The sequence below is a fragment of the Solanum dulcamara genome, chromosome 8, assembly GCF_947179165.1.
Source record: "Solanum dulcamara chromosome 8, daSolDulc1.2, whole genome shotgun sequence".
In the NCBI taxonomy this organism is placed as follows: Eukaryota; Viridiplantae; Streptophyta; class Magnoliopsida; order Solanales; family Solanaceae; genus Solanum; species Solanum dulcamara.
The window spans coordinates 63938911-63952983 of NC_077244.1; the positions used below are offsets into that span (position 1 = coordinate 63938911).

At 41.3% G+C, this 14073-nt stretch overlaps 2 protein-coding genes across 2 annotated transcripts; both read left to right on the plus strand.

Annotated features, from left to right (window-relative positions):
- The first annotated feature begins 5907 nt into the window (after window positions 1–5907).
- LOC129900055 (uncharacterized) lies at window positions 5908–7410 on the plus strand. The gene is made up of 2 exons (XM_055975028.1): window positions 5908–6403; window positions 6458–7410. The coding sequence occupies exons 1-2, from the start codon at window positions 5908–5910 to the stop codon at window positions 7408–7410; spliced, it is 1449 nt and encodes a 482-aa protein (XP_055831003.1).
- Window positions 7411–7467: 57 nt separating this feature from the next.
- LOC129900056 (uncharacterized) lies at window positions 7468–10871 on the plus strand. The gene is made up of 2 exons (XM_055975030.1): window positions 7468–8537; window positions 8735–10871. The coding sequence occupies exons 1-2, from the start codon at window positions 7468–7470 to the stop codon at window positions 10869–10871; spliced, it is 3207 nt and encodes a 1068-aa protein (XP_055831005.1).
- Window positions 10872–14073: the final 3202 nt, after the last annotated feature.

Sequence of the window (14073 nt, forward strand, 5' to 3'; positions counted from 1 at the left end):
TTCCTTACGGAGTTCAAGTCCTCGAGATTGTTATGTGTGTGATGAGTTTGGGCATAAGGCCCAAGATTGCCCTAAATGTGCTCCTTCTAATGGATGGCCTGGGGCACCAGTTGTTCGTTCTATAGATGCTCCAACCGTTCGAGGTTCTTCGCAGAATACTAGAGGTGGCACCCATGGTGCTAGGGGTAGAGTACGAGGTGGTGCTCGTGGTGGTTCGCAGGCTAAAGGTGACCGTCAGTTATGCTATGCTATACCGGGTAGATATGAGGCAGAAGCCTCTGATGTAGTTATTACAGGTAGTGTTCCAGTTTGCCATCGTTCTGCTTCAGTATTATTTGACCCAGGGTCTACCTATTCTTATGTGTCAACTTATTTCGATGTGGGTATTGATTATGTGAGTGAGTCCCTTATTGTGCCTATTACTATGTCTACCCCAATAGGTGAATCTTTAGTAGTGGATCGGGTATACAAGGGATGTTTGGTGATATTTTCGGGTAGAGAGACCCGTGCAGACTTAATTTTATTAGACATGCTTAATTTTAATGTGATACTGGGTATGGATTGGTTATCTCCTTATCATGCTATATTAGATTGTTATGCAAAGATCGTGACCTTAGCTTATCCCGGTTTACCTAGCGTGGTATGGAAAGGTAATCCGAGTTCATATCCTAAGGGGGTGATATCTTATATTCGTGCTTGTAGCTTGATGGATAAGGGTTGTTTGTCTTATTTGGCTCATGTATGTGATCTCACCACGGAGTCATCTCATATAGAGACTACGAGGGTGGTGAGAGAGTTTATGGATGTATTTTCTATAGACTTGCCGGGAGTTCCTCCTGACCGTGATATCGATTTTATGATTGATTTGGAGCATGACACTAAACCCATCTCTATTTCTCCTTATCGGATAGCTCCGGCAGAATTGAAAGAGTTGAAAGAACAATTAGAAGATTTATTGAAGAAAGGGTTTATTAGACCTAGTGTATCACCGTGGGGTGCACCAGTTTTATTTGTGAAGAAGAAAAATGGTACTATGAGGATATGTATTGACTATCGACAGTTGAACAAAGTCACTATCAAGAAAAAGTATCCTCTCCCTCGCATTGATGATTTATTTGACCAGCTTCAAGGTGCATCGGTGTTCTCAAAGATTGATTTGAGGTCGGGTTACCATTAGTTGAGAGTTCGGGAATATGATATCCCAAAGACTGTATTCAAGACTCGTTATGGGCATTATGAGTTTGTGGTTATGTCCTTCGGGTTGACTAATGCCCCGGCTGCTTTTATGGAGTTGATGAACTGGGTATTTCGACCTTATTTGGACTCGTTTGTGATCGTTTTTATTGATGACATCTTGGTTTATTCCAAGAATGAGGCGGATCATGTTAGGCACCTGAGGACAGTCCTTCAGAGATTGAGAGAGGAGAAGTTGTATGCAAAATTCTCCAAATGTGAGTTTTGGCTTGAGTCTATGACATTCTTGGGTCATATAGTGACCAAGGATGGTATTATGGTTGATCCAGCCAAAGTTACAGCGGTTCGTGATTGGGTTAGGCCTACTTCGGTTACCGAGATTCGGAGTTTTATTGGGTTGGCAGGCTACTATCGACGGTTTGTTCAAGAATTCTCTTCTATTGCAGTCCCATTGACTAGGCTAACTCAAAAGACTGTGGCATTTTAGTGGACTGATGAGTGTGAGGCAAGCTTTCAAAAGCTCAAGGAATTATTATCTTCAGCACCTATTCTAGCCTTACCCGAGGAGGGCGTGGCATTTATTGTGTTTTGTGATGCTTCGGGAGTCGGCTTGGGTGGTGTATTGATGCAAAAAGGTAGAGTTATAGCTTATGCTTCTCGACAGTTGAAGGTACATGAGAAGAACTATCCTACCCACAAATTAGAATTAGCAGCGGTGGTGTTTGTTCTGAAGTTGTAGAGGCATTATCTCTATGGAGTGCATTGCGAGGTCTATACTGACCATCGTAGCCTTAAGTATGTCTTTTCTCAGCCGAATCTGAACATGCGGCAGCGTAGGTGGTTAGAGTTATTGAAAGACTATGACATTATCATACTTTATCATCCAGGCAAAGCTAATGTGGTAGCGGATGCCCTGAGTCGTAAAGCATCTAGCATGGGTAGTTTGGCCTTTCTTAAGGCTGTGGAGAGGCCTTTGGCGTTGGAGGTTCAGTCATTGGCTAGACAGTTGGTCCGACTTGATATTTCTACACATCATGGTATTTTGGCCTTTGTGGAGGCTAGGTCTACTTTGATGGACCAGATTCGTACACACCAGTTTGAAGATGAAAAGTTGAGGGCCATTCGAGACAAAGTGTTGAGTGGTGAAGAAAAATCAGCCTCTCTTAATCCGGAAGGAGTTTTGAGGATTAATGGTCGCATTTGTGTGCCCAAGGTTAGTGAATGGGTACGTATGATATTAGAGGAGGCTCATTGTTCCAAGTATTCGATTCACCCGAGAGTGGCAAAGATGTTTCATGACTTGAAACAACACTATTGGTGGTGTGGCATGAAGAGAGACATTATTGATTTTGTGGCTAAGTGTCTAAATTGCCAACAAGTGAAGTATGAGCATCAGAAACCGGGTGGTCCTATGCAAAGGATGCCCATTCCTGAGTGGAAATGGGAGAGTATCACTATGGACTTCATGTCTGGATTACCCATGGCATTGGGTAAGTATGACTCTGTCTGGGTGATTGTGGATCGATTGACCAAATCAGCCCATTTCCTTCCGGTGAAGACTAGCTACAATGCGGATCAGTTAGCTAGGATCTATCTTCGTGAGATTGTTAGGCTTCATGGGGTGCCTATCTCTATTGTATCGGATTGGGGTTCAATGTTCACCTCTCACTTTTGGAAGGCATTACAGCGTGGTTTGGGTACGCGGCTAGAGATGAGTTCAGCATTTTATCCCCAAACCAATGGTCAGTCCGAGCGGACTATTCAGGTGTTGGAGGATATGCTTAGGGCCTGTGTGATTGATTTTGGTGCCCGATGGGACCAACACTTGCCCTTAGCAGAGTTTGCCTATAATAACAGTTATCACTCCAGCATTCAAATGGCACCATTTGAGGCATTATATGGTCGTAGGTGTCGATCACCCATTGGATGGTTTGGTTCTGTTGCGGTTGATGCATTGGATACTGACTTACTTAGGGATGCTATGGAGCGGGTACGTTTGATTTAGGGTCGACTATTGACAGCTCAGAGTCGTCAGAAGAGTTATGCTGATAGGAGGGTTCGTCCCTTAGAGTTTATGGTGGGTGATTGTGTGTGGCTTAAAATATCGCCCATGAAGGGTGTAATGAGGTTCGGAAAGAAGGGCAAGCTTAGCCCAAGGTTTGTTGGCCCGTTTGAAATCCTGAGGAGAGTAGGTGGAGTGGCGTATAAGTTGGCCTTACCCCCTAAATTGTCAGCTGTCCATCCGGTGTTTCATGTTTCCATGCTTCGCAAGTACATACCGGATGAGTCTCATGTGATTTCTTATGATGCGGTAGAGTTGAGTCCGGATTTGACTTATGAGGAGGAGCCGACAGTTATTCTAGATAGGCGGCTTCGTAGACTCAAGACCAAGGAGGTCGCTTGGGTCAAGGTGCAGTGGCAGCATCGACCTGCTGAGGAGGCAACTTGGGAGTTAGAGTCTGATATGCAGGCTCGGTACCCTCAGCTTTTTGAGAACCCAGGTACTTTATTTTATCTTATGTTCGAGGACGAACATCCTTTTTAGTGGTGGATATTGTAATGACCTTGAGGGTGATTTTCAAAAATTTGTACAAAACACGCGTGAATAGTAACACGCGTGAACAGTAACTTTTTGGGCAGAAAATGCCCCTTTCTTCCCATTTCAATATTTTTCATCATTTGTTTGAGTTCTTGAACTACTTGAGGTGATTTGAGAAGAAATTTTTGAGGCAAAGTGTTGGGTAAGTGATTTTTGACCTAAAACCTTCCTTTTTCATTAAGTTTTTGACGATTTTAACTCTTAAATTTTAGTTTCAAACACCAAAAATCTTTGTTTCTTCCCTAATCCGAATTTAAGGAAAATTGTGATTTCCAACTCATTTTGAGCTCTATTTTTATGGTTTTTTTCAACCATGAGTTCCTTATTACCAATAGAATAGGATTGTTCAATACATTTACAGATTTGACCCTTTTCAAAAATAGTTAATTTTTGGACCATTTTACCCCCGGTTCCGAAACCTATCAATATGGATGTCATTGGACTCCTTGTGACGTGTATGTTTCATTGTTGATAGTGAGTTGTCATTCCGATCGCTGAATTCGAGAGTTGCTTGTCTGGTGGAGGTATTCGAGTGCGGTTTCGGCAATTGAGGTAGGTTTGGCTATCTTTCTTTGAAATTGCGATGGGGTAATTAGTCATTCATATGTTATAGACTTTGGGATGGGGTTGTAGTATGAGTTGAGAATATTATATATATTGTGATGTCTATGTGGAGGCTTATTTATTAATGTGTTGCCGTGACGGGGTTTATTTGTATTACATAGCCCGTATGGGGGCCTTATTTGTTATCTTATTTGCTTTGAGAGCATGTGAATTATGATTTGCCTAAGAGAGAGACTTGAGTATATTATTTGACTTGTGATGCTGCCTGAGAGATTGAGTTGGGGGTTTTGAGCATACTTGAGTATTGAAATATTGTTGAGAAAGGGGTGAATATTTAAATGAAAGTGTGTTCTTCCCGTTACTATTTATTGAGGGTGAATATCATGTGTAGGTTAAGTTTTGAGAACTTTGAACCTTATACCACATGTGAGTTGATTATTACTTCCATGCATATGTGTTTTGATGCATTCATCCTCATTCATCATATCATGAAACATGGGAAGTTGAGAAATATGGAAATTCATTTTGAGAAAGAAAATGAAACACCTTTAAACCTTTGTATCTTGAGTCCCTGACCGAGGCAGTTTTCCGGCAGGGTAGTGGATGCATTGTGATCCCAACCTTTATATCTTAAGTCCCTGACCGAGGCAGTTTTCTGGCAGGGTAGTGGATGCATTGTGATCCTAACTTTTGTATCTTGAGTCCCTGACTGAGGTAGTTTTCCGGCAGGGTAGTGGATGCATTGTGATCCATTGACCACGAGGAGGTAACAAGGATAATGAGATATTGTGATTGAGGTATATGGTCTGCGAGACCCCCATGGGTCCTGCTTGGTAGCACAGCTCGGCAGGTGTATACGACAGGCTGTGCGACAGTCTTGATTCCACCGTACCACCACATTATTGCATCATCATATTGCATTGCATTGACATTTGTGCTGCTTAAATTATTTGATTAATTGTGATTATGAATTGTTATTATGGGTTTACTTTACTCGTGCCACTATATATATAAACTGGCGGCACTGATGCCGAAGTGGGACTTTTCTGTATGCAGGTGGAAGCGTTCCTTAGTTTATTTCATAGGTTTGATTAATTTCTTATACTCAGTCAGCTAAAACCTACTGAGTACATGTGAATTGTACTCACCCCTACTTCTGTGTCCCTTTTTGATGCAGATACTAGTTGGGGTACCCCACGTGGCAGTTAATATTCTAGCGGATTGTGTATTCTCAGATTAGTGGTGAGGTCCTAGAATTCGGATCGTCACTAGTCTATCTTTATTTTTCAGTCTTTTGTATCATTCAGAGACTTATGTTGTATCTTCAGATTCGAACCTTGTATTAGATGCTCTTTATACTTATGACACCAGGTTTTGAGATAATTTCTTCATTGTTTTTTCTTTCTTTTTATTTAAATCGTGGCATCACTTTCCCCTTTGGGAGTCTTGTATGAGTTTTATTTTTAGGATTACACATGAGATTGGATTTTGAGATGTGTGCCATCATGACCTCAGTTTTTGGGTCGTGACACATCCACCCAGATATTGACATGCCGGTAGGATACAAGCCCCCAAAGTTTGACATATTTGATGGAAAGAGCGATCCTCATGCACATCTGAGGGCATACTGTGACAAGTTAGTCGGTGTAGGGATAAATGAGAAGCTGAGAATGAAGTTGTTCATTAGAAGTCTATCAGGAGAAGCGTTAACTTGGTATACACGCCAGGATCCTCACAAATGGTATAACTGGCAGAAAATGGCTGAGGATTTCATGAATCGCTTCAGATTTAATACTGAAATCACTACGGACAGGTTCTCATTAGCCAACATACAAAAGAAACCATCGGAGGACTTCCAAGAGTATGCACGACGTTGGAGAACCGAGGCTGCAAGGGTTCAACCACCGCTCGATGAGAGTGAGCTCTCAAAATACTTTATTCGAGCCCAAGAAGGTATCTACTTTGACAAGATGATGTCAATGATGGGCCAAAAGTTTGCAGAATTGGTCAAAATGGGAGATTTTATAGAGGAAGGCATCAAATCGGGTAAAATTCAATCCATGGCTGCATTGTAAGCTGCAAGTAAGGCCATACAATCAGGATCCATTGGTGGCATCAAGAAGAAAAAGGAGGATGTTTCAGTCGTCAATTACCAACATGAAGGACAATCCCACCAATACCCCACCAATCCCCAAATTGTTGCATATACTCTATACACCTCGTACCCGGTATATAATACCCGACCACACTATAATCCACCTCGAGCACCAACATACCAAAGTCCAACAAGACCACATGTCCCACTCCAAGCACCAACCCACCAAAACAGACCAGCATATGTGCCAAGACCACGTCCAAATCTCGAAGCCAGAAATACTCGCACCTACACACCCATTGCAGAACCTTATGCTCAATTGTTTGAAAGGTTGAGGATAGTAGGAGTACTACAACCAGTTGAGGGAAAACTCCCCGACCCAATCCCTTACAATTTTGATGGAAACAAGCGATGCGCTTACCACTCGGGAATCCAAGGGCATGACACAGAAGATTGTTATGGCTTGAAAAACCAGGTTGAGACGTTGATCAGAAGAGGAATAATAAAATGCACTCCAACACCTCCGAATGTGAACAACAACCCTTTGCCAAATCATGAGAATCGAGAAGTCAGCATGATTTCTCTAGAAGAAGAGTACAACTTGGGAGAAACCATCGTGCCTGTCTGGAACGCCGAAGAAGCTGCCACTGCATCTCCAGTGCAACCTATTATCACTGTTCAGCTAAGGGAACCTCTTACTGTCAAAACATATCTCCCGAGAGTTGTAGTAACCACTACAGTTGCTAGAAAGGCTGAGTTTGACACCAAAGGAGTCCCATGGGATTATAAAACAGAAGCCAAGGGCAAGATGATTGATGCCGCTGTGGCTCATAAAATGACTAGGTCGGGAAGGTGCTATGCTCCAGAGGATCTGAATCGAGGAGTTCTTGGGAAGGAACCGAATCCCAAAAAGAATGTTACCGATGTTGAAGTCATGGAATTTTGGAGGAAGATGTAGCCAAAAGACTATTCAGTCGAAGAGCAACTGAAGAAGACATCAGCTCATATATCCATAATGTCTTTACTAATGAGTTCTAAGGTACATAGGAATGCTTTGATGGAGGTGTTAAATGGGGTTTGCATTCCAAAAGAGACCACAAGTGAAACCTTAGCTGCAATAATTGGAAGAGTGGTGGAATCTAACAAAATTTCTTTCCATGATAATGAGCTACCAACAGAAGGGATTGGACACAACAAAGCACTTCATATCGCGATCAAATGTCTTGATAAGATTGTGACTCGAGTTTTGATTGATGGCGGTTCTGGATGTAATATTTGTCCTTTCACAACTCTGAGAGTTTTAGGTTTAAATATGGGAGATATAGAGGAAAGTCGTGTAAAGGTTAGAGCTTTTGATGGAGCACAGAGAAGCGTCATTGGAGAAATCTATCTCACATTGCAAGTGGGACCAGTAGAATTCCCTATCTTATTTCAAGTGATGGATGTGTCATCGAACTACAACCTGTTGCTGGGAAGACCATGGGTCCATATGGCAAAAGCAGTTCCTTCAACTCTTCATCAATGTGTAAAGTTTGAGTGGGGTCACGCAGAAGTTACTGTTCATGGGGAGCTCAATCACCCCATCTATTCTGTCAATTCTGTTCCAGTAACTGAGGAATTAGATGGAGCCACTTTTCACACTTTAGAAATCATGCAAGCTGTGAGGGTTGACGAGAAGTTAGAGTCAGTTGGTGTGAAATTATCGGGGGCAGCGAAGATGGTCACAGCAGAAATGTTGAAATACGGGTATCAGCCTAAGATAGGACTTGGACCCAGGGCCAATGGCATAGTTGAACCCATCCAGCTGAAGCATCAGAAAGGTACCACTGGACTCGGATATGGATCTACATCGGGACGAGTCCACAACAGGGGATCCATCAAGACAACGTTTGTACCAGAGCAAGTTCTGATTCTGGATCACGCATCTGACGATGACATAGTGGAAGGAATAGGAAATTTGTTCGTGGCCATGATTGGAGAAGAGGAAGAGATAGATCTCCGCAAATTGAGCATCCGTGATTCCAAGCCTGGAGAAAGCTTGCAGAATTGGACCATCAGTCCGTCCCTGTTTCAACAAGAGTCCTGGTAGTGTGGAACGTAGTTTTGTATTTTTAAATTTGAATGATCAAAGCTGAGGCTTGTATCATGCTTGATCTTTGTTTTTGGTTGCTTTTTCTAAAAAAAAAGCTAGAATGCTTTTAAATAAAAGTCTTTGATTTCTTTAAAACTGTCTTATTATTTTACCTACTTATTTATTTTACTTTTCTTTTTATACTTTTCAGCATTTGTATTAAAAATCCTAATTCAATGGTTATGACATGTAACGAATCCATAGAGCAAAGTGAAAATAATGAACCCGATCACGAAGAACATGATGAAAGCATGATGCTTGAAAACCTACCACTGGAGGTCGAGCAGTTCGAGAGCCAAGAAAAGCCTAATATGGATGAAACAGAGGTTGTCAACTTAGGAGATGAGGAAACTGTGAAGGAAACACGAATTAGCATACATTTGGAGGCCGAAAGAAAGAAGGAGTTAATAGAATTGCTTAGGCAACATATCGACATATTTGCTTGGTCTTATGACGATATGCCGGGGTTATGCACCGATATCGTCTCACACAGACTACCAATTGATCCCACCTTCCTACCTGTTAAACAAAAGACAAGAAAGTTCAAACTAGATTTGAGTCTAAGGATTAAAGAGGAGGTAACCAAGCAAATTGAGGCAAATGTTGTGAGGGTCACAAATTACCCCACTTGGCTGGCCAATATAGTACCAGTGCCAAAAAAGGATAGGAAGATCAGAATATGTGTAGACTATCGAGATCTCAACAGAGCTAGTCCTAAGGATGATTTCCCTCTCCCAAATATTCATATACTCATCAATAATTGTGCAAAACATGAATTGCAATCATTTGTCGATTGTTTTGCGGGATATCACCAGATACTAATGAATGAAGATGATGCAAAAAAGACAGCATTTATCACTCCATGGGGGGTGTATTGCTATAGAGTAATGCCATTTGGCCTAAAAAATGTTGGTGCAACCTATATGAGGGCCATGACCACCCTCTTTCATGATATGATCCACAAGGAGATTGAAGTATATGTGGACGATATCATTATCAAATCCAAAAGGAGTTTGGACCACCTATATGATTTACGAAAATTCTTTGAGAGGTTGCGAAAGTATAATCTAAAATTAAATCCAGCAAAGTATGCATTTGGAGTACCTGCAGGAAAACTGTTAGGGTTCATTATTAGCAGGAGAGGCATAGAGTTGGATCCTTCTAAGATCAAGGCAATTCAAGAATTACCTCCCCCGAAGACCAGGAAGGACGTGATGAGTTTCTTGGGAAGGCTTAACTACATCAGTCGATTCATAGCACAATCCACCGTAATTTGTGAACCTATTTTTAAATTACTAAAGAAGGATGCTGCCACAAAATGGACGGAGGAATGTCAAAGGGCTTTTGATAAAATCAAAGAATATTTGTCCAACCCGCCAGTATTGGTCCCACCTGAGCCTGGGAGGCCGTTGCTATTATATTTATCTGTCATGGACAATGCATTTGGATGCGTATTGGGACAACATGATGAGACAGGTAGAAGAGAGCAAGCCATTTACTACTTGAGTAAGAAGTTCACACCGTATGAGGCAAGATATACCTTATTGGAACGAACATGTTGCGCTTTGACTTGGATCGCGCAAAAATTTAGGCATTACTTGTCTGCATACACCACGTACTTGATCTCAAGAATGGATCCACTAAAGTACATATTTCAGAAGCCAATGCCTACAGGTAAATTGGCAAAATGGCAAATTTTGTTGAGCGAGTTCGACATTGTGTACGTGACACAGAAGGCCATCAAAGGACAAGCCTTGGCTGACCACCTCGCAGAAAATCCAGTGGACCAAGATTATGAGCCGCTCAAAACTTACTTCCCTGGTGAGAAAGTATTGTTTGTAGGAGAAGACGTATCAGAACGATACGATGGTTGGAGGATGTTTTTCGATGGAGCATCAAATTCCAAAGGAGTTGGAATAGGAGCGGTTTTAATTTCAGAAAAGGGTCAATATTACCCAATTTCATCCAAGATTAGGTTTGATTGCACCAATAACATGGCAGAGTATGAAGCTTGTATTCTTGGACTTAGAATGGCCATAGACATGAACGTCAAAGAGCTTTTGGTCATAGGTGATTCTGATTTATTGGTTCATCAGGTGCTAGGAGAATGGGCTACTAAGAATGTGAAAATCCTTCCTTATTTGTATTGCATAAAGGAGTTGAGTAGGAAATTCACAAGTATTGAATTCAAACATGTCCCTCGAGCTCAAAATGAATTTGCCGATGCTTTGGCGACAATATCCTCTATGATTCAGCATCCAGACAAGAATTACATCGACCCTATCTAAGTAAAATTACATGATAGACATGTGTATTGTTTTCATGTTGTTGAGGAAATGGATGGAAGACCATGGTACTATGACATCAAGAGATTGATAGAGGCACATGAATACCCTGAAAATACCACGAGCAAGTTGAAACGGACTTTAAGAAGAATGTCCAATCATTTCTTTCTTAATGGAGAAATCCTGTATAGGAGGACTCTGGATTTAGGATTGCTGAGATGTGTTGACGCCAAAGAAGCGATGAGGCTTTTAGAAGAAATACATGCAGGAACATGTGGACCTCATATGAATGGATTCACTCTGGCTAAGAAGATCTTAAGAGCTGGATATTTTTGGATGACCATGGAGAGAGATAGCATTCGATACGTGCAGAAGTGTCATCAATGCCAAGTGCATGGAGATTTTATACGAGTTGCACCAAATGAGCTCAATGTTATGGGTTCCCCATGGCTATTTTCCGCTTGGGGCATGGATGTAATTGGGCCCATAGAGCCTCCTACATCAAATAGACATCGTTTCATCCTTGTAGCTATTAATTATTTTACAAAATGGGTCGAAGCTTCAACATATAAGGCAGTAACTAAGAAAGTCGTGGCAGATTTTGTCCGTAACAATATCATTTGTCGATTTGGGATTCCAGAATCAATTATAACAGATAATGCGGCAAATCTCAACAGCGATCTTATGAAGGAAATTTGTGAGCGATTCAAGATTACTCATCGAAATTCCACAACTTATCGGCCACAGATGAATGGAGTAGTTGAAGCAGCAAACAAGAACATCAAAAAGATTTTGAGGAAAATAGTGGATGGTCACAGACAATGGCATGAGAAGTTACCATATGCTCTGCTCGGTTATCGTACCATAATCAGAACTTCCACTGGGGCAACTCCTTATATGTTGGTTTATGGTTCAGAAGCAGTAATACCCGCTGAAGTGGAAATACCATCTTTAAGGATTATTCAAGAGGTCGGTTTAGATGATGCAGAATAGATTCGCAGCAGGATTGAACAGTTGATGCTCATTGATGAGAAAAGAATGGATGCAGTTTGTCATGGTCAACTTTACCAAAACAGAATGGCCAAAGCATTTAACAAGAAAGTCAAGCCTCGACAGTTCACACCAGGACAATTAGTATTGAAGAAGATATTTCCTCACCAAGGAGAAGCTAAAGGAAAATTTGCACCAAACTGGCAAGGTCCTTACATGGTTCATAGAGTATTATCTGGAGGAGCAGTAATCTTGGCAGAAATGGACGGTACAGTGAGCACGAAGCCAATCAACTCAGACTCCATCAAGAAGTACTACATCTGAAGACATCAAGACTAGCTTTCATTTTTTTTTTACTCTTACATTCCATGTAAATAGAACTATGTCTCGACCTGACTTCCCACAGTGGGGTACGTAGGCAACCCACATCGAGTTCGGTCCTTTTTTAGAAAATCCAAAAACATCATTTCCATGTATTTAGAACTACGCTCGACCTGACTTCCCTCGGCGGGATACGTAGGCAATCCTTGCCAGATTCGGTCCCTTTATAGTTTCACTTTTCTATTGTACTCGAACTACGTCCTGACCTGATTCCACTTGGATACGTAGGCAGCCTGAGTCAGGCTCGGTCATTATATTGCATAATGTTCATTTCTTATCCTCAAACTACGTGCAGACCTGATTCCCATTTGGGGATACGTAGGCAACCTTAAGGGTTCGGTCATACCTTAGAAAACTCTCCTTTAGTTAGATATCATTAGAACGTGAAGGATCTCGCGAATAAGTCAAGAGAAGCATCGTCAGAAGATAAGACTACAAGAAAGATTATATTTGGATATGGAGAAGCACGATGGACTCCAAATCATGTCATAACCTTAAGATGATCAAGGATTACTCTCTCTCTCTCTCTCCATCTCTCTCTCTATATATATATATGATATACTCTTTTGTCAAAAACAAACTATTATTTTTATTTATTTATTTTTATTCAGTTATTTACTTATTTATTTATTTATTATTTTTAAAAAAAATGCTTTTCTACTATTCCACCTACTAAGTCTCTAGGTTAAGATTATTACGGACGGACTATAGAGGTATTGGAGGTTCCCGGTGACGAGGCCTGAATCAGCGAGTCGATACAAATCAACACCCCCTCCCAAACTAAAATTTTCTTAGAGCGCAGGAAAACGGAAGATCGATGAAGACAACCTCAAGTCTAGAGGATGATTGTAGATGCCATTCGACTTCTCAAAATCATAAGCCAAAATATTCTTCCCTTACTTTATTTATCAGAAATACTTTATACTTTGATGTGCTGTCTAAAGGATTTCCCTTTAAATCTTTGCAGGTACGATCAAGATCCGGATCAAAACACTGAAGACAAGGGGGGCCCCATAGGATAAATAGGATAGTTTACTTTTGTCAAATATAACTCCATCAATTGGAGCTTGTCTTCTAACCTCGTCAACAACTCCTCCGTCGGAGAATATCGTCTAACTGCGTCAAATAAGCTCCCTCGATTGGAGAACGCCATCTAACACCATTCAAAACTCCGCCATCTCGAGGCTGTACAAAGCAAACATCATTCAAACTCCGTCGATCGGAGGCTGTATATAGCAAACATCATTCAAACTCCGCCGTCTGAAGACTGTATATAACAAATATCGTCCAAACTTCGACGTCTGAAGACTGTATATAACAAATATCATCCAAACTTCGACGTCTGGAGGCTGTATATACCAAACAGTCCAAACTCCACCATCTGGAGGTTGTATATAGCAAACTTCAATCAGGAGCATGTATACTACAACGTCGTACATCTACAGTTAAATTTATATTACTAGTTTTACACCGCCAGATACAGGCGTTACTTTACAATCTCTACACCACCGGATACAGGTGTTACATTACAGTTTTACATCGCCGGATACAGGCGTTACATTTATAAGTTTCACACCGCTGGATACAGGCGTTACATTATAGTTTTACATCGCCGGATACAGGCGTTACATTTACAAGTTTCACACCGCCGGATACAGGCGTTACTTTACAATTTTACACCGTCGGATACAGGCGTTACATTACAGTTTTACACTGCCGGATGCAGGCATTACATTTATAAGTTTTACATCGCCGGATATAGGCGTTACTTTACAAGTCTTACACCACCGGATATAGGCGTTACATTTACAAGTCTTACACCGCCGGATACAGG